At 42.8% G+C, this 22,185-nt stretch overlaps 2 protein-coding genes across 2 annotated transcripts; one reads left to right on the forward strand and one right to left on the reverse strand.

The window, feature by feature from the left end:
* Positions 1-12,977: 12,977 nt before the first annotated feature.
* Positions 12,978-17,075, forward strand: LOC310772051 (acidic mammalian chitinase-like; the record flags this gene model as incomplete). The annotated part of the gene is made up of 11 exons (XM_083664518.1): positions 12,978-13,014; positions 13,197-13,226; positions 13,313-13,514; positions 13,743-13,799; positions 13,881-14,046; positions 14,604-14,728; positions 15,086-15,209; positions 15,373-15,555; positions 15,717-15,836; positions 16,578-16,716; positions 16,813-17,075. Exons 1-11 carry the CDS (start codon positions 12,990-12,992, stop codon positions 17,073-17,075), a joined length of 1,434 nt encoding a protein of 477 aa, XP_083520644.1. The 5' UTR covers positions 12,978-12,989.
* A 1,142-nt stretch (positions 17,076-18,217) lies between these two features.
* On the reverse strand, positions 18,218-22,120 carry LOC310772050 (sodium- and chloride-dependent neutral and basic amino acid transporter B(0+)-like; the record flags this gene model as incomplete). Its single annotated transcript, XM_083664517.1, has 8 exons — positions 18,218-18,370; positions 19,369-19,536; positions 19,632-19,741; positions 20,287-20,409; positions 20,900-21,025; positions 21,286-21,378; positions 21,724-21,859; positions 21,980-22,120. Coding segments are annotated over 8 exons (1,050 nt in total), but the record flags the coding sequence as incomplete, so codon positions are not given.
* Between the last annotated feature and the right edge of the window lie 65 nt (positions 22,121-22,185).

Genomic DNA, 22,185 nt, shown 5'->3' on the forward strand with positions numbered 1-22,185 from the left:
GGGAGAAAAAAAAACGTTTTTCTCTTTTGGACGAATAAAAACGTACGGACTAAAAAAACACAGGCCTAAAACACATTGCCACTCTTGTGTGGTGGACGGCCTCGCAAAAATAACTGTGATGTTGTTATTATTAGCAAAGAGGAAACACCATGATGATATCCTTTTTTTATTCATACTTAGTAATATACTATTATTGTTTATTATTATAATCAAGGTGTCGGGTATGGTCACTCACTGCCAGGTCAATCCTGTCCCTGTTCAGGTGGCAATGAGTGAGCCGTTTACTGACATCGCATGAATTCTGGGAATTATAGTCCTCAGAATTCAAACACACCTCTCACTAGTTCTTTGCTAGTTAGGTGTTAATGTGTGAATCACGCTGACCCCTGTGAAAACTGCAGTGCAACCAACTGGTGAATTCACACTTGATTTCCCCATCAACATCTCGAGAGAAACCGTGAAGAGTGTTTGGCAGGAGAGAGAGCTCACTCTGTCCTCTAACTTGAATAGGGAGAGCCAAGCTGTCCCACAGACTCTGCTGCCGACTCAAAGGAGGTGGCAGAGGAAAAACAAGACATAATAATGCATTCGGGGTGCATTCAGGACACTTACGGCTCCTCATTTGAATAGAAATCTGAATCGTTCCCAAAATGCTATGGGTGAATAATTGAACTAGCTTATCGTCAGTCTTCACCCAACGTTGCTCTGAGTCAGGATTTACCACATCAGCGGTGGAGCTCCTTTCCAGCACTGCCAGTGCCATTCTAAGAGTTTGTGTTTGCCTGATTCTATCAATATTAGGGCTGCACGATTAATCGTATTTTCATCGTCATCGCGATATGAACATGCGCGATGAACACATCGCAAAAGTCACGTGTCATCGCGATGAAAAAAACGTTACATTACAGGAAGAGCTAATGCTCTTTCATGTGTCTTTCATGTCTAGTGTCAAACTCTGCACATTATGGTTGCTAACCTCCATCGGCCACTGAACCTCATTTGCAGATTGAATAATAAAAAAGGCAAACTGCTCAACGTGACGCGCGGGGGACGTGCAGGCAGTATTAAACAAGCGCACCCTAGTATGTTAGAGAAGCAGTAGTGCAGAGGGGAGGCGGACCTCTGAGCCTTCTACATCAGACCATCGTGATTAATTACCCGTTTGAATTACAAATTTGCAGATTTAATCGTAAAAATGGCCAACTCCACTCAACGTGACGCTCGGGGGAGGTGCAGGCGTTGTTGAACAAGCGCACCCGTTATCCCCAGGTTCATTTCAGAAAAGCAGAGTAGAGCGGAGGGGAGGGGAGGCGGACTAGATGAGCAGCAGAAGTCACTTGTGTTGTGAAAATGTTGAAAAAGACGACACTTTCGTCTTTTTCCTGTTTTCAACCAATGTGAGTAATGAACAGGTCCTCAACTGTGAATTCAACTCGCCTATTTCCATGAAGTCGCTTCCATTACATCCATGCTGCTGTGTTTCTCTCTGTCCAATAACGTAATGTTAGGTTAAAAAGCCACGCGATAACTAACGTTATCCGCCTGTAATTCTGCCTGTTTTCTGCCAGCATCACACACGTTGTTGGTCTGGATCTGTATCGTTAACGTCATTTGCGCCTTTCAATGTTGCTGGTAGTGATAGCCTATAGTGCTTCAGCCGCTTGACTGTGCTGTAGTAGCCTATCCACTGGTGTCTCTCATGCAGAGATCAGCTGTCCTGTTGTGAACGTACAGCGGTGCAGCCAAACAGTATTGCAGCTACTTCATAAATCAATTAATTAATTCATAAATTAATTAATCCCCCCACTGTCAACCGCCCAGTTTCACTGTGGAACCATCGCAATGGCTTTTTGGTTGACACCGCACCCTCGCAACCCTAATCACATATATTATTCTGCAGTGAAGCTCCAACATTCAACTGTAGGAAAAAAAAAATTTTTTTACTTCAGGCCACAGGGTTTAAAATTGCTTGAATGTAGAGATTCTGAGTTTGAGCTTTGTGCACCCCTATTCAAGTGCAATATGTTCAATAAAAGCATGTTTGAATAGAAATAATTGTTACATTTCTTTATTTAATGGACATAGGCTATTATTCAATGTTTGTGGTCTATGTTAGCTGTGTATCTTTTAAAGCAGAAAGACATGCTACTGTTGCTAATATATAGCCTACCCTTTAATATTTGTTTATTTATAGCTTCTTTTTTTCCCGCAGATCATATCGTCATCGCAATATTGAACAGTGTTATCACACATCGCATATTTTCCTCATATCGTGCAGCCCTAACAAATATCTTAGCTTATGCCACTTCACATCAGCAGCAGTGCCTCTGACAGTGCTAACCCCATGATCACTCTTAACCCATTGATACCTGATTCAGCATTTGTGTGTGTATCCCTTTAAGACCGCGAACCGCGTTAACGCGGTTCGCGGTCTTAAAGGGATATGCACACAAATGAGGGATATACACGCATATGCTGCATCAGGTATCAATGGGTTAATATGTGGGGACCTGCTCTCCAAGTTCATCCATTTCAAATGAGAAACCATCACGACCGCATCACTGCATTGCAGATGTCAGATTTATTCTAGTATTTGTTTTATTTCAAGCTCCCTGTAAAGTTTATCATGATGGAGAACTTCTCAAGTTCTAATCAAAATGTATGCTGTAGCATTATAGTCGATAAGCAGACTCGGATCAGTTTCATCTCAATACATTTGAATCACAGAATCATGTGGACACTGCTTCAGAGTTTGCCGCAACCGGGATGAACAGAAATTGAGTTGAAGGATGTGAATCATGCGATTAACATCAACCACAACAAATTGAGGTGGAAAGTGAATAAGAACGTTCTCCACGAGTGTTCATTTGGAATTCTCTATAATGATCATTTGCTAAAGACTCGCACAATGTTTAGCGGGGTAATTAATTACCGTAGCTATTTCTTTGTCTTTTGGATGGGTGATATCCCCCTCGCAATATCCTACTAATATAATAGGGTAAAATTTGGCACGGCGGGGACCCACAATTGCTCAAGTGGCCGAGCTGCTTCTGCGCGTGCGCGAAGCGGGTGAGACCTTGAGGACCAACGAGGCACCGGAGAACTACAGATGAGCGATGAGGAGGATGAGGAGGAGAAAGGTTTCTAGTTCATGTATAATAAATAATAATAATAGCTTGGATTTATATAGCGCCTTTCAAGGAACCCAAGGCCGCTTTTCAAAAGTACAAAAAGATGACGGACACACAAAGAAGATAACAAAGAACATAAAATAAAGCAACATATTTGAAAATGCTCAAGGTAGCCATTCATTATTAGCATAAAATCATTCAATTTTCTATATTATTCAATCTTGTGTAGAACAGGGCTACTAGTAGCTGTGGCAGGAGCGCTACATTGTGTAACATGTTCTTGTGTCCTTCATGACACATTGTACTGTATGTAGTATCTATCTATAATAACCACATAAGAACAAATCAAGAAAATGACAACGCAAGGATGAAGGATGAGTAAAAATCCCAGAAGTTTACTTGCGAACCGAGGATGCATCAGATGTAGCTCTTCAAGTTGCGTTTAAGTCAGAGACACCGAAAGACAGCCCATTTGGAGCACGCTGAACGCAAGCTTTGCACGAAAATGTTTGCACAAACGGTGGCAATACGATCATCAAATGTAGAGCGCTTTCCTGCGCAGAGTCCAAATCAATAGTTCTGCAACAGCCCCAGTATGGCGGGAAACGTACTGACCCACTTTCACACCAGACAGGAGGAGAAAAAGGACATTATAGTAGGCTATATTTGACTGTTTCACATGTTAATACCCTGAAAATCACTTCTTTTTTTAGGTTGTGTGGTTGTCTGATGACAGAAACTGACATGCTGATGACTAAAGTCACACAGGAACTGAAGGTGACAGGGTCAGGGTCAGGGTCAGTCTGTTATGGTTTCTTCTGACCATCATTACCATGGTAGGCCATGCGTGCTGCTGGGTTGCTGAAGCAGGGAGGTTTTAGTCAGAGACCATGTTTTAGTCGTGTAATAGTTTTAGCAACAGGCTACAAAAGGACTTCACAGCTGCAGCCGGATGCAACAGCAGCAAAGCGTCCTGGAATGTCTGTAGCGTAGCAACTATTGCTAAGTAGCCAGAAACCCCACTGTCCTCCGCTTCAGTTTAGACTGGAATCCCTCCTCCTCCTCCTCCTCCTCCTCCTCACTTTTCACCCTGACCCGGATGTTTCTGACGCCATTTTACTCGTCTCAACAATGTGGGAGACAGCACAGCAGCAGACTGCTGTAAACACCTGTCTAGCTGCTTCAGATGAGATGGAGCTTTACATGTATGCTCTGCTGCCTGCAGCCATGCTAGCTGCTGGACATGCGGACGGACAGCTCCAGCAGCCTCTTCAGCGCTGATCAGGGACCAGCCTCCCCGCCCCTCTCCCGACTCCCCCGGCTTTAAGGGGGAATTGCGCAACTGACCCCAGATCATTAAAACATCTCACCCCGCTGTACTGATGGCCCAATCAAATGCAATGCATGATGGTAAATAGGAGATGACTCACTCTCTCAGACTGCTGCCTTCATCAGGGGAGGAAAAATAACTAGCAGTGTCTCTGTCTCTCCAGATAAAAATCAAACGCAAGTTATTTCCGCTTGAAACACGATCACAGCGATTTGCATCTATAGGAGGCGCTTAATAAAACCTGATCAACCATTGGCATCTCAGACAGTCTTCATCTCTACTGTCCCCGCAATAGCCGTGAACACAACACAACACTTGCTTTAAGTGCACATAGGCTATTGTACATGCATATCCCCCACAAGTCTAATAAGGGGGATACATCCAATCCTGCCTAACGTTAGCACGAAGCAGCAACTCACTTGCTATCAGAGTCGATGCTTGCTTTATTCCTCGAAAAGCAGATATAGCAGCTATTGAAAGCTGCGGTACAGCAGCCAGCAGTCAGCCACTGGCTCCCTGCTCCTCCATCATGCCGCCTGTTCTCGGTGGCTTTTCAGTGGATGTCCCGACGCTTACCGGGACATTTTGAATAGTTAGCTGACAAACTGAAGGCTAATGAACTCTAATGTTTCGCTCTGCGAATCTGCGATACACTCACCCTGTAGTTGGGCCATCGATGATGCGTTCAGTGTCCCTTCCAATGAAACACTTTTGGAAATAGGATACAATTCCACGCCTTGTAGGCGGGACAACAAGGTAAACGTGTCTACTGCAGTGAGGCAAACCGTTCTTCTGTCTTGTGCATGGGCGTGGGTTTAGGGTGGGACATGTCCCACCTACGTTCTGAGGAGCTCAAATTGTCCTTACTTTTTGGGTAGGCCCGGAAATCCGTGATTTATATTACTGTCTTTCGGGGGCTGTGGCGGGCTCATTTTTAAAGCTAGCATGATGTTTCTTATAGATATGAAACTAGAAGAACTAAGGAATAGATATGGTAGGCTACCAACCAAGTCAACCTACCATGCCAACAAATCAAAGCTAATCTGGAGGTTGAGGAATACAGACTTCTTTATTGAGGTAGAGACAGAGCAGGTATGCAGAAATGTATGCCCAATGTTGCCCATGTCTGTGAGTTGAGGCAGTAGTAGTCAGTCTCAGCCATGCCCATGTCCATGTCTACCTCCGTAACCTCTACCGTAACCTCCATAATGTCTACCGTAACCGTAACCTCCATAATGTCTACCGTAACCTACATAAGGTATACCGTAATATCTAAGTTTAGATGAGTTAGATGAAGCAGTCATGTTCTCAGCATAGTGAGATGAGCCAGTCATGTTCTCAGCATAGTGAGATGAGGCAGTCGTCATGTTGTCCACATGGTCATGCACTGGGGGGGTGTCTGCACCAGCTTCCACTTCATTGGTTTCCAATCTTACTGTTGAGTAAAAAAACAATGAGAACTGAACACTCATGATGACCACATCAAAGGCTAAAAAGGCAAGGCCACACAAAATTGCCTTTTAGGCTAGCTAGTGGATTTTCAGAGAACCCATTTACCCTCGCAGTGATTCCCAAACTGTGGTAAAAAAAAAAACTAAATTTAGATGGAGAAATCAGTAGCTCTAAATAAAATTTCACTGAAATTCATGCTTGCATTATTCTTTTTTGCCATATTAGTCTGACTCAGAAGACTGTGTACGCATGTGTGAGAGATGTGTAGCCTACAGGCAGGGCCCGAAATTTAAACTTTTTGACTCACCGGCCGCGGGTAGATGGAAAAAAAATCCACCCGCCAGGCAGATTTTTTTTACCTTTAATATATCTAGGGCTGAAAGGAGTTGAAAGGACTCTCAGCACCGTCTGCTCCGCGTCTCATAGTAAAACTTTCTTGCAGGCTTATAAATTTATAAGCTCCTCATCTGTCCTCCTGATGGTCGATTTTCAGCCCAACTTTTCTCAGTCCGACGTGCGAATATCATTTGCCACGAAATGTGAATTATATGTGGGCTCACCATAACGTTAGCGGACTTGCCTGCATGCTCACTGAGCTTGTCTAGAGAGCTGTGCGACAGCTGCTACTTCATAAGATTATAAACAAAGTAAACGACTTGAATTCACTTTAACACTTGTAAAGTTACTCCCACTGGGTTGAAAATGAGAAAAGAAGTGTAGAAGTTTCATGTTTAAAAGACTGCCTCTTTCATGTCCGCAACTCACGTCTGTCACTGTGTGCTGCCTGGCAGCTGGGTGCGTTTGTTTGTTCCCACGGCGCGTGCCGGTGTGAGTAGATCCCCGTGTTAAACATTGTTAGCCCGAAGGACCCCGCCCAGCCATAAAACAGACAGTCTCACAAAGCACTCATGTTAGCCGGCTGCACACCAAAAACAGTTTTAAATTTGACACAATGACCATTTTGGGAACCGCCACGTGGCGGGTAGACACCTGAGCGCCACCCATCAAACGTAAAATCTAGTCGCCAATGGAGCTTGGCGTTGGCGGGTGTTAATTTTAGGCCCTGTGTACAGGTACACAGTCTCTCTGCCCATGGATTTTTTTTAATACATTTGGAAACCTGTGTGGTGGAAAATCTGATTTACCTCCCAGATTGTTCAAACCATCCTCATGTGGGTCACCAACTGGTGAACAAGGTCCTGTAGAATAGATGGTACACTTGCAGTTAATACAGGTTAGGCTACTGCCGTTATTGATAACAAAATACAGGGCAAAGCCAGTTCAATTTTAGCCTCAATATTTATCTTGCCTTGTCCAATGCAATAATGAACAACCTGAAGCTGCAAGGCTGATAGAGCCCAGAATATTGTGAAATTGTACATGGTCTTACTCTCACCTTAATCAAGTTAATTTACTATTTCGTACAAACTGATTTAAACAGCATTATAGAGAAATACAAACCTTTAGCAAGCCAAACACTCAGCACACAGAGAACCAAAGCCCAAAAAGTTTCCATTGCTCTGGTCACCAATAGACAAAACAACTACCAGAGCCACAGCAGAGGCTTATAAAAGCACCTACTGCTGCCACAGCTGTTGCTGATCAGCTCTCATCAGTAATTGGCTCTCTCCTGATAGGAATCAGTGCAGGTTCAGCTGTTAAATTAGTCTGATATGACAAATCTGCTTCAAGTTTTATGGAAGATTCTTACCCCCCATCCGCCCCATAAAAGATCTTGAAATAAAACACTGCAGGATATTGTCAAAGAGTCAATAAAATGGGGGTTGGATTTAAAAGTAAATGTAACTACATGTACATTTTGGGGGAAACTGCAAAATGCAACTGAAACTAGTTTTCCACTGAGCGTGATAGCAAAGCTGTGACATCTGGATAATAGGAATTCATGTGATGGATTTGGCTTTGTTGAGATGAACTCTGAAATAAGAACAAACAAGTCCATTCCCTTCTAATCAAATTAGCAGTAAATTCACCTAAAGTCCATTCCCAAAATGTAAAAACAGAAACAAACTACTTTAGGGTTTGCTACAACCATGGGCGCAGGTTTAGGGTGGGATTTTCGGAGGAGCTAAAATTGTCCCCACCACTTTTTGGGTGGGCCCAAAAATCCGCGATTGATATTAGTAGCTACTGTCTTTCGGAGGCTGTGGCGGGCTCATTTTTAAAGCCAACCTACCATGTCGCGAAGGGGGCTAAATAACACTCCAAAGTTAGGCTAAATTTTGGCGAGGGAAAAAATTGGCATGGCCATTTTCAAAGGGGTCCCTTGACCTCTCACCTCAAGATATCTGAATGAGAATGGGTTCTGGGTAGGGTTAGGGCTAAACACCTTGAATTACATGCACTTTCTGTGAGAAAGGTGTCTTTCCCTTTTAAAATGTTTAAGCTGTTTTCTTTTCAATCAAGTCTAAATCTAACTTTAATATAAGTTTTTAACACATTCACTGCCAGACGTTTTTTTTTTACTGTAGTTAGCTTCTGCCAGAGGGGTTTTTTGAGGATTCTGGCTCATCTTTCAAGACCCGAGGATTCTTTTCTGCTAAGATTTTGTGAACACACAATATCTCAAAAGAACTAATAGAATGTGTGCTTTCTCTGTCTAAAAGAGTTAGTTTGTAGAGTTAGTAGTTATGTAAGCATTAGCAGTTGAATACAGCATGGTTTCAGCGTCAGAAAAATTATTCAGAGATAAACGGCTTTTTGTGAAATTCGATAGAACAGTCACTTTAACCATTCATTTTTGGCATCAGTAAGACTAAACAATAGTTTTGAACAGTAATTTCCTCCATAACAGCAGGAAACCCCCCTCTGCTTCCAACTCCTCCCTCCGTGGGCGTTCTTCTTGGCTGCAGCGGCCGTCACAAGCTTGTCACCAGTCTCACTGCTTTGCTGCTGCTGCTGCCTGTCTGCGCGGCCGCTGTTTGAGGAAGTCTGGATGGACTCGCTCGCTTCTTGGAGTTTTGGTTGAGAGAAGCTTTTGCGATTCTGGTCATATTTATGCTGCGTGTTTCAAAGTGTGTTCCACCTGTAATCTATTATGCAAATTTGCAATCCCGCATCGCCAGCAATCAGCGCGAAAACGAAAGCGTTTTCCCCCATCCATTTTCATGAGAATGGCTGCTTTTTGCTTGCCTTCCTCTAGTCAGGAGAGCACTGTCACCACTTAGTGGATCGGTGGAATGGGTTGTAAACGTTCGGTGGCTCCAATAATTATATAAGAGATGTAAAAGGGTTAGATGCACATCCCACGGTCAAAAAAAAAAAAAAATTTTTTTTGACGTATTAATACGTCATTGGCAGTCAACCGTTGGATTATTTTTGACGTATTAATACGTCATTGGCAGTGAACGTGTTAATAAAAGTTCTAATAACGTTTTTATTATTTTTAGAATTTATTTTAGATTTTGAATGTAAATTGTCTATAAATTATAATACATTTGAATCTAATGTAATTTCACCTATTTTTGGCCCACGGCCCTCCACCCAGATTAATTTTTGGCCCTTCATATGAAAGAATTTGGCCACCTCTGATTTAGCTGCTGTGCCAGACTGTTACGTTGTTGGGATAGGCGCATGTGTGGTTCTGATATTTTGAATATATAAGCTACAGTGCAATATAAATAAGGTTGTACATTGATTTCCCTGCTGTGCTGCTGTGTTTGTTCATTAATTAAATGGAGAGAGAGAGAGTCCTCCAAAGATGTCGGTTCAGTCTTTGTTTTTGGATATGTGCCACTTGCCAAATGTCCCCACCAGTTTCCAAATCAAACCTACGCCCTTGCCCACTCAGATTTCCATCCTCTCTCAGAGGATGATGAAGATGATGCGGCGTAGCTGTTTCAGATGTAGGCTACTACTTCGCCTACTCAGCATTGACATGGCATTCCGCACTTAATATTAGATTGATGCATAATGGGGATGCATCTATGCATGTGGGTGGGATGCATCTATATAGAAAAAAGTTGACAAACAGACACTATGTAATTGTATCTACACTATTAGACCAGGGGTGGGCAATTTTTTTTCTCCAGAGGGCCATACTGACTTCAAGATCAAGTAAGCGAAGGGCCACACATTGGACATCATACCTGCCAACACTTTTCGCAGGAGGCTGCCTATTTTTAACCCTCTCTCCCGTTGTGATTGGTAATTTCTTGTTAATCTCCCGATATAATAGTGATACAAATCCAATGACTGTAGCAGATGAGATTTCCTAACATAATTCTGCCTTTTATTGCGTTTTTTCTTTGAGGACCTTGGGGGCCGTATTGAGATGGTCCAGGGGCCAGGTCCGGCCCTGGGGCCGCATTTTGCCCATGTATGCTATAGACCTATGTGATTTATTTGAAGTGAACTTAAATTTTAACTTGTGTTTGTATTCTAAGAATCTTAAGTGTAACAGCTGGTCTTGGTTAGATTGATCTGCCCTGCCCCTGCGTGACGATATCACCACACCTACTCTATTCTAGCTGTTACAGGTTTTTTTCTCTCATCCAGGCCTACTGAATCTCGCTCTGTGTACAATAGGATTTCCAGATTCTTTCCAGACAGACTGATCATTTTGTATAGGCTATAGCTTGATGCAGACAGTGACATTTCATGTTTGAACAAGCAAATAGCCTAGTAGTTGTCCCCCACCAGTGATGTAGTTCCACCGTTGGGTCAGTCCCATTTAGGCCTATTGTCAATGCTGCCCTCTAGTGGCACAAAGTCAACATTACAGTGTCACCAATGAGTGGACAAACAGAAACCGATGTTTTTAGTCTCGATAAAGTCTTTTTTCTGTAATATTTTGCACAAGTTGGTTCCTTAAAGCAGAATGCAAAATAAATATAAAATAAACTGGCTGCATCTCAAATGAACCGACATGCAGGCTGACATCCGCCGACACGCATGCTCTAGTGCAGCGGTGCTGGGCAGCGCCAGACGGACAAGTGCTCCCTGCTGGGTGCAGAGGGACAGCGTCTCGCTGCTAACGCCCGGGAGAGGAAGAGGATGCTGGGGCTTATTGTCACCTTCGACCGGCTCCGGAGCATCATCCCCGACCTGGCGAGGGACAAGAAGCTCTCCAAATCAGAGACTCTCCAAATGGCACAGATTTGCACCTAACATTCATCTAACATGAGTGTGTGATTCACAATGACACAATGACTGTCCGTTTAGATCAGGGGTGTCAAACACAATTTCATCCCGGGGCCACATCAGCATTATGGTTGCCCTCAAAGGGCCGGTTGTAAATGTATCACAATATTTTGTATTACATAATTGCCTCTGATTCGATTATTGCTTACCAGGCAATCTACTGTACTCTAAATGTCGCTTCACACTTAGAAGTTATAGTATAGTGTATCTAGTACAGCCTATAGGCCTATACCTCCCTAGGCAACCTCCCCAACAGGCTTTCCATAGTTGTGAGATAAAGGTATGGAAAATGTACAAGGTTGGCAAAAAATCAAATCACACTGGAAATGCCCTTTAAGGCAAGAAACTGCTGACTATTCCAACCTCTAGACTCAAAGCTAAAGGTGATTGTGGCTTTGCTCTTAAAGCTCTGTGGAGGGCAATATGCTGGGCTGGCATACGCTATTCATTCTTATACGACATCACTGAGAAATTAATAACCTTCCTACTATACCAACTTTAGTGAGGGTCACAACAAGTGCATCGTGGAACACATTCTTGTGGAAATTGCTGTAGGTTTTGATTGATTGATTTGTTTTAGTCATTGTGTCGTGCACTGTTGACAGTGCCCCGCCCACATGGGCTTACAAGACACACGAAATACAAAATCGACAATACAACATAAGCCAGCGCTATAATAGTACAACTAAATCACAATATAACATACTGTACTCCTGACGCAACAAAACAGATCATCACTTTCTAAACAGAACGTTGTGCCTTGGCTCCCAGGCCTGGCAGATAACATTTCCTTTAAAGAAGGTTCCTTTGTTTTTCATAACCATCCAACTAAATAAAAAAAAATCAACATAAATAGAGGACATTTTAATCAGTGTATCTCCCTTGCATCATCAAAGCTGTACAATAGAACAGAAAACGAATCTCGTTCTCAATTTTACACAAATTACAAAGCAGACAAGGTCTATCTTCAGGGTAGCATTAAACCTCCCAGTCTCCAGTGCCAAGGGCAGAGTTCCAGAGCATAACTGAGCACACGGGGACCTTTTTCGTCTGTCCAAATCAAACTTCACATAAGGCTCTGCACAGTAACTGTCTTTTATGAGACGATAGGTTCTTAGCTTTGGTTTATACCATAAATCAACAGACCATTTATCTTTATACAAAAGAAACATATTACTCGTAGTCCCTCAGATATCACAAAGTAACCTGTTATGAACAATAAATGACAAATCGTTCAAATGGAATAAGTATTTCAATTGCCCAGGGATGGGCGATGTTCCAATTAAATATCTTTTTTGTGAGTCTCTGATCAGACATCCTCACCAGTCTATTCCATAGTCAAAGCATTTGACCTTTGTGTCTGATGTTTGGAGATTCCCATCCCATATCTCCACTGATGGTGCAGAACCGATGTGCATTTGTGAATTCCTAGAAAATAACGGATAGCTCTCACAGTGTCACAGCTTAGATGTTCCCGGGAACCCCACACACCAGAAGCATGATCCGACACATGACAGACTGACAGATAGTTATACAGTTGTGTGTAAGTATGAAAGGAAGGATGCCAGGGTCGTGACTCCATCCCACCCAATGGACAGGGAAGTCTGCTGCTGTACGTTTACAGACATGCTTTAAAAAGACGGTGATCAAGACACAGGTTTTGCAAACTTAGCCTAACTTTGCCACAGTTTCTTGTGGTTTGTGCTGAAGTTAAAAGGTCTACATCATTCACACACTTTGGGGTTATCAGCGGACACCAATGGAACAGTCTGGTCTTGACCAAACACGTGTGCGAGATTGTAATTTGCTGAGTTTCGCTGAGTAGTCAAGCTAGATCAAACAGATGTATAGATATGGAGAGGAACGCAGGAGTATATAAGACCCTGCTGGTCTTCACATCGTTGTACAGAAGCACCATGGGCAAACTACTCATCTGCGTCGGTAAGTAGAAAGCTTCTTGCTTGTCTTAGGAGTTTCTTTTATTTAGTTTCTGAATCTCATCTTATATTCAAAAGAATTGTCTACTAGTGTATTTCACATGCATAGTAATTCTAAGGACTAATCCTCATCAACTTCTTACTTTACTCTCTCTCTCGCTCTTCCTTTCTCTCGCTCCACTGCAGGACTGGCTCTGCTGCTGCATGTGCAGCTAGGTAATTATTCCGTTTGTCCACTTGGTTCTGGAGAGATATACTTGAACATATCAAACAGCAAACCCTAACTGTACCATATCTTCCAGGATCATCCTACATCCTCTCCTGTTATTTCACTAACTGGGGACAGTACCGTCCCGGAGCAGGCAAGTATTTCCCCACTAACGTGGACCCATGTCTCTGTGACCACATCATCTACGCCTTTGCTGGTATGGACGGCAACATGATCAAGACCTACGAGTGGGACGATGAGAAGCTCTACGGAGAGATCCAGGCCCTGAAGAACCAGTTAGTACACACGGCACTAGTGAACACAAAACAAACACACACACACACAGGCCATCTTTGCATTCCACATCAGTGAGTGTTTCTTCTGACGGGGTAGCTAGAGCTTTTGGCTGTTGACAGAGGTGGGGAACACAGATTCATGATGGTGTGACTCCAGCATCAAAACACGCATGTACACACAAAGAATAAACTTCTTGGAGGCAAAGTGGAATTGCTTTTTGCTTGCAGGAACAGCAACCTGAGGACTCTGCTGGCCATTGGAGGATGGAACTTCGGCACTGCAAAGTGAGTACTGGGCATGACCATATTCTCAGCAGCAGGACCATGATCTACAGGTAAAAGCACTCTGGCTGTCTCTCTCTCCAGGTTCACAGCCATGGTGTCCAGTCCTGCCAATCGCCAGACCTTCATCACCAGTGTGATCACGTTCCTGCGTCAGTACGAGTTTGATGGTCTGGATATCGACTGGGAGTACCCTGGCTCTCGTGGCTCTCCAGCTGAGGATAAGGCTCGCTACACCACCCTTGTTCAGGTCTGACACACTGCTATGTCTTCATCACATGGACCCATAGATACACACAGTTGCCATGCAGATACTGGCCAGGTGCACCTGCCTCATTTATGATACTACTGCTACCACTTGTCAGAAGTAAAAGCAAAATTGTTAACAGCATGTTGGTCTGAAAGTCGACATGGCTAACATCATTACAGGCTGCAGCAAAATAAGCAATATAGCTGGTTACCTTAACCGTGGGTGCATGGTCTGTTTTTCCCACATAGCTTCTCAAAGTATAGGCCTATCTATTATTGATAGACCCTTCTCACGGGGGCCATTTTGTGTCGAAAAGGCAGGGTAAAAACAGGTGCAAGCAAAACACTAATAAGGGTTTCCAACTTCCATGATTGGAATTTGGAAACCCTCATTAGTGTTTTGCTTGCACCTGTGTCTATTCTGCCATTTCGACACAAAATGGCCTCCGTGAAAAGGGTCTACTGGTCCTTTTTTTAAACATGCAACCATACAGTACCCTATACCTGTACCATAATAACCCCCATAACTGTGTTTCCCCCTGGCCCATCTCTGTGTAGGAGCTGATGGCCGCCTTTGTTGCAGAGGGCACAAAGACCAACCGTGCTCGTCTGATGCTGACTGCTGCCGTCTCTGCTGGAAAGGCAATCATTGACACCGGATACCAGATTTCCACTATTGGAGGGTTAGTATATAGGACACACACACACACACACACACACACACACACACACACACACACACCTACACACACACACACACACACACACACACACACACACACACACACACACACACACACACACACACACATACACACACACACACACACACACACACACACACACACACACACACACACACACACACACACACACACACACACACACACACACACACACACACACACACACACACACACACAGTACCCTCACGCACCCCTACACAGATGGATCAAACTCACATACAGCACAAGCAAACACTTTAGACTAGAGCAGAACTCAAGCCTGACTTAACACTGATCCTGATGTTGTTTTGCCAGTGTGCTGGACTACTTCCATGTGATGACCTATGACTTCAACGGTCCTTGGGCGCACATTACTGGAGAGAACAGCCCTCTGACCAGAGGACCCGCTGACGTGGGATCCCTCATCTACTGGAATGTGGTGAGTAGGGGGTCCATCTTTCTCTCTTTTAGTTCTGTATATTTCCTACAACTTTCTCTCTGCTGTAGATCACAGTGAACAACATGATGTGGTGAAATGGCTGCATGGATGAAGGCAGCTAAGGAATGGCTGCTCACACCGGTCTGTGCTGTCTCATCCACAGGAATACGCTATGAATTACTGGAAGAGCCAAGGTGCCCCAGCTGAGAAGCTGCTGGTTGGTTTCCCTACCTATGGCCACACCTTCCGCCTGGCTGGCTCTAACACAGCTGTTGGAGCTCCCGCCAACGGACCCGGACCTGCTGGACCCTTCACCCGTCAGGCTGGCTTCTGGTCCTACTATGAGGTATCCACTTCTTTGAGTTTTTCAATGTGTGTCTATGTGAAAGAGAGATAGTGAGAGAGAGAGAGAGAGAGAGAGAGAGAGAGAGAGAGAGAGAGAGAGAGAGAGAGGATGTTTTGTGTTGTGTAGATCACTAAATCTCTTAAATCCCTGCTTCCCGTCAGATCTGCACCTTCCTGAAGGGTGGAGCCACCGCGGTCTGGGACACTCCCCAGTCTGTGCCTTATGCCTTCCAGGGCCAGACATGGGTTGGATACGACAACGTCAAGAGCTTCCAGATCAAGGTCTGAACCTGTATTTGACTGTTCAGATGTGTATGTGTTGCCAGTCCTTTGTATTCTAGGCGCTACTTATCGCTACTTTAACCATTCGGCCTCTTTTTTATTATTACTATTATTAAACCTTTATTTAACCAGGTAAAAGACTCATTGAGATTTCAAATCTCTTTTTCCAAGAGGAACCTGGCCAAGGGGGCAGCATAAAAAACAAACACACATTTAGGTTCCATACAGACACACAAATAAACATTTGATGAGGGAGACTTGAAATGACATAAGTAATGAGATTAAGTACAGCAGCAAGTTCCAATACTTCCACATTCCAAGTCCTTTAAAATTGAACCAAAGGCTTCATATGAAATGAGTGCTGGCAATTCTAAGTCTTTCTGGAAGGTGTTCCAGGTAAAAGGGGCAGCATATATTTAAAAGCTTTTTTACCTAGCTCAGTGCGAACACATGGAACAGTCAACTGTAGAACATCTTGTGAGCGCAGGCTATAATGGCCTTGGCTTCTGAGGAGGTGCATACCAAGAGTTTGATTGGACGAGACTAATGCATAGAATATTGTCTTAATATCTTTTGAATGTTTTGGGGACAGCTTTGGTTAAAAGTGGTCACTGCTGGATGTCCAGTAGTGCAGCGGTAGATTCCCTGCCTACAACACGAAGGTCGCAGCAAGTAAGAAGGGACCAGTCCAAGAAGAGTTTTATAAATAAAACTCAACCAATGAGTTGAACCTCTCTACAGGTCGACTGGCTGAAGACGGCTGGTTTTGGAGGAGCCATGGTGTGGAGTCTGGACCTCGATGACTTCAGTGGCACTTTCTGCGGACAGGGAAGATACCCTCTGATCAACGCCATCAAGAGTGGCCTGGGAACCGGAGCTGGTAACGCAAAACGCATAGACACACCACATACAGACCAGAGATCTACATACTGACCGTTCCATTGCTTGACTGTTCTCATTGCTCTCTGTCCCCTAGCCTGTAAGTCCCGTGTCGACCCCCTGCCTCCAGTCACCCCAACCAAGCACGCTATGCCCCAGCCCAGCGGAGGTGGTGGCTCCAGTGGTGGTGGTAGCAGCAGCGGAGGATCTGGTTTCTGCGCTGGCAAGAGCGACGGCATGTACCCAGACCCCACCAACAAGAACCACTTCTATGAGTGCAGTCAGGGAAATACTTACGTCCAGCACTGTGCCGCCGGCCTGGTGTTCGATACCAGCTGCAAGTGCTGCAACTGGGCTTAAAGAAGCCATGGTCCAACGCCATAATGTTGTTCTTCAGTTAGGAGCTGGGTCTAATGTTATGCAATACAACACCATGCTGCAAAGGCCCATGAAAGATCAGCTCTGTAACATCTCTCAATCTACTGTAACATAAATAAATACGTAATAAATAAATGTCATTTAAAGCAACTTTAAATGTCTGATGTTTTTGTCTCAATCGGTTATTATGTTTCTAGTCAGTCAAAATCATTTCACCACAGACCAGAGAAGCATATTAAGGAGATCATTTATTTCAGAAAAAACTCGAGTCTGGGAATGATGTTGAAGTAACTACCCTCAATAGTTAATGTACAGACAACCAAAACATAACAGTATAGTTAATATTGAAAGACCAACACGTTTCTTTAGAACAGAACTAATCGGCAGATAAAACATGAAAGATTGTGGCATGATAACGATGCAAAGAGACACGGCAGTTATAAATGGCCTGACTCCATTAACCTACATGTGTTCAGTGGTGACACTGCTTCAACACATAAAATGCTAAAATGTCTTCCAAGACATTTATTTAAAAAAATATATGTAACAAAAACAAAACATGACAGGTTGGCGATACAAATAAGTGAAGTCTAGATGTCATTTCAATCAGGAAGACTACTTAGCCCACGCCCTGTTTCATTCACATTTCTTCCCATTCAATCACAGTTATCCACACCCAGTTTCATTCGTACTTCTTATCCAATCACAGTTATCCACGCTCTCCTGTGCTATCAATAGCCAATCGGGGCAAGCCATCTTCTACCCTCGCTTTGCCGCTGAACCAATGATCTAAATCGGAGAGTATTTCAAGTTCACGTCTCTTACTATGTGGTTGGCTACTCACGACATGTTGTCACCCTGCAGTTGCGGTGTTCCCGTGTACCAGTTGTATTTGCCCCGCCTCCTCCCCTGCCACCACCAACGTCGTGGCTCAAGAGGGATTCCCCATGGGGGGTGGGGGGGTGGGGGTATTTCTATTCTGCATTCTTGACTTCCTCCCCTCATCATCGCAGGGGGAGCGTCATCATGGAGCCGTACGTCAAACTTGAATCTACATGTTATTTTAAACTTTTATACGAGTCTCTCCTGATTTAAATGCCTGTGTGTGCGCACACACATACATATCAGAGCCTTGAGTTGGCGATAACATTTTCATCAGCATCTGACTGGTAGCTGTCCTTCCTGTGGCGACAGCGGTCTTCTGAGTAGCGTTCTCCTCGATGGACCTCCAGGAAGGGATGCCAATCCTCCGAGGGACAGCACACCGACTTCAGACGCTGTAGGAAGGAGGCAACAGGTGAGGCTCATGAATACAGGTACAGATTATTTTTTCCAGGGCATCATTTCTTGGCATTAATTTTCAGTAACAACGTCTGTAACCTACAGCAGCACGTTAAAAAGTGACAAAACACACAGGCCAGATAGATCAGCAGTTTGATCCACCCAGGCCCTCTCAGGATGTTAACACTCTCCCACCAGTGTTGGAGGTAACTCATTACAAAAGTAACATATTACATGTAATATATTACTTTTAGCAGTAACTCAGTAATATAACTTATTACCTATAGGATTTCAGTAATATTATACCAGTTACTTTGTCAAGTAACTCAAGTTACAAATTGAGTTAATTTAAAAAAAATCACAGCACCTATTTAAATAAAGATACAATCATTTCCTCATCAAACCATGTGTTTTATGCAAATAACCACTATAAATGACAATAACAAAGGCAAATAATAAAATTTTGAATTTTGGATTGTTTCCACTGACTTCAAAGGCAGTTGAAATTATTTTTTGGGATGCTTCCGGGGTGGCAATGTCATTCTGCTGATGCTGTTGTTTTGGTGAAAGTAATGCAAAAGTAGTGTCATGGTAAATGGTAAATGGCCTGCATTTATATAGCGCTTTTATCCAAAGCGCTTTACAATCAGTAGGTAGTCTACATTCACCCATTCATACGCAGGGTGCCTACACACACCATCGGGAGCAAGGAGGGTTAAGTGTCTTGCCCAAGGACACAACGACAGCAGCTGCGAGGGAGCGGGGATCGAACCGCCAACCCTTGCGTCATTGGCCGACCCGCTCTACCTCCTGAGCTAAAGCCGCCCCGTTACTCATAAGTAACGAGTTACTCTACACACAGACAGTAATATTGTAAAGTAACTTATTACTTTCAAATGAAAGCAATATGTAGTATATTACATTTTGAAAGTAACTCGCCCAACACTGGACACCACAACCCTCTGGGCCCTGCATTATAGGACAGAGCACACACCTTCCAGGCGTTTCCCTCCACTCTCATCAGTTTGTACACAGCAACGACGGGGATCCAGACGAGGATTGATGCAATCATGCACCAGCCCAGAGCCAAGCCCCAGGCAGGGTACTGTACTCCTGCATAGCTGGGGGGTTCAAAGGTCAGCAGAGACCACACCAGGATCACCTATAGACACCAGGAGAGCGGAGAGGCATTTCTACAACATTGCACAGAATGTAAAGATGAACAGTAGTGTGTGTGTGTGAGGTTGTTGTACTCACTAAGATGAGGCAGGGGCTGATGAAGAACCAACATGCTCTCCACCACATCCAGAAATACAAGCTCTTACTCCCAATCATCATCTCTATGTCTTGAATGAAACGGTTCCCTCCTGTGAAGCACATGTGAAAATACACACTTAGACACACACATATACCTACATCAAGTTGAGTGAGTCTGATCCCACTTTTTTATACGCACAGATCTCGGTAATTGTTATCATTTATATTTACCATATATATGTCTCTCTCATATATATATGTATATATACATATACATATATATATATATATATATATATATATATATATATATATATATATATATATATATATATATATATATATGTCTCTCTCATATGCACTCTCTCTCTTTATATTTACCATATATGTAGATGAAGCCAATTATCTCCAAAAATCCAATAAGTAGCAGCGGCCAGCTGGCAACAAACTGGTCAATCAGAGTCACCCAGTATATTCCTGCCTAACACACACACACACACACACACACACACACACACACACACACACACACACACACACACACACACACACACACACACACACACACACACACACACACACACACACACACACACGGTAAGCAGGCTGATAATGTCAGACAAACAGTGACTTGAAGTCAGTCTTTTAAGCAGACCTACCCTTGTGACACATGGTAGGCCGAGGAGGAAGAGGATGGCACACGTCACTATAGTGATGAAGCTGCGTCTGGATTGGAAGAGTTTAGGGAAGCCGTCTATCAGGCAGGTGGAGATCATCTCTAAAGACAAGAAGAGCCATTTCAGCAGACAGCATTTAGCCAATTAAACCTCAAACTCTGAAACAAGCACAGGCAGTGAGTAAGATCCTATTTATATAATGATGAGGATGATGATTGAATGCATTTCAGAGGCTGTTTTTTTTTACTTTTACTTGAGTAAAGAAGTTGAATCAGTACTTCTACTTTTACCTACAATATTTATTTATTTATTTATGTATGTACGGTATGTATGTATGTATGTATGTATGTATGTATGTATTTATTTATTTATTTATTTATTTATTTATTTATTTATTTATTTATGTATTTATATATTTATTTATTACACGCAAATAATGTATGTACTTTTCCCATCTCTGCAGGCTAAAGTAAGTGTAGAAAAGAGTAAAAAATACAAGATCCAACAGTCTGATAGGAGGGTGTAATGAAAAAATGTATAGGCATTATGCAAGTTAACAAAGTATCATAGGATTGTCACTGACAAACCCACCTATTAGTGTAAACTGGGCGTCCAGACCGAGGGTGAAAATCATGAGAAAGAACATAACAGACCAAAAGGGAGCGATGGGAAGCTTAGACAGAGCATCAGGATACACAATGAATACCAGGCCAAATCCTGCACAAAGATGGAGAATTATCATAACATAACAGCCTAAAAGGAAGAACTTTTGTACTAATAGCCATAATATAGTATATAATGTAATGTAATGTAATATAATATAATATAATATAATTTAATATAAATAATATAATATAATATAATATAATATAATATAATATAATATAATATAATATAATATAAATAATATAATACAATATAATATAATATAATATAATATAATATAATATAATATAATATAATATAATATACAGTACCATCCTGGGCCACCTCCCCAACAGGCTTTCCATAGATGTGAGCCATGTGACCCAAAACAGAAAAAATGGCAAAGCCAGCAAACACACTGGTGCCTACAGGATGAGATGGAGCATAGTCAGATAGATATTATATATATATATATATATATATATATATATATATATATATATATATATATATATATATATATATATATATATATATATATATATATATATATATATATATATATATATATATACATACAGGACGAGATGAAGCATAGTCAGATAGATATTATGTTAATAGCAGGGCAATATGCTGGCACTGTGTGCAGTGCTCGGCAAGGCTCGGCTCACAATTGCTCAACTGCACATCGCATGCCAGGCGCCAAGCACGCCAGGCATGCTAGAAATTTCTAGTACATTTCCTCACTGAGAAATGAATAACCTTCGTACCATGGTTAGTGAGGGTCACAACAAGTGAGTCTTGGAACACGTTATTGTGGAACTTGTTATAGGAAGCCAGGCTCGTGACTCCACCAAACCCAATGGACAGGGAATAAAAGGTCTGTGTTGCTGCATCTTTCCAGACCTAAAACACAAACACACACCTACATGCTTTAAAAAGACAGTGATCAAGACAGAGGTTGTGCAAACTTTGCTTCCTGTGGTTTGTGCTGAAGTTAAGAGGTGAACATCGGGCTAGTCTTACCTCTGCTTCAGTCAGTTTAGTCAAATTGGATTGAGAACCAATGTAGAATTCTATCCCATCTCTGGCGCCCTCTAGTGTCACACCCCTGATCAACAGGATCACAATCACCACATAAGGGAATATGGTTGTGAAATACACCACCTGGGGAGACAAACACACACTCAACAGAGGAAATCTGGTTATGCACTGGGCAACGGAAATGCTTA

The sequence above is a fragment of the Poromitra crassiceps genome (genome assembly GCF_964638095.1).
Source record: "Poromitra crassiceps genome assembly, contig: HAP1_SCAFFOLD_1826, whole genome shotgun sequence".
Taxonomy (NCBI): domain Eukaryota; kingdom Metazoa; phylum Chordata; class Actinopteri; order Beryciformes; family Melamphaidae; genus Poromitra; species Poromitra crassiceps.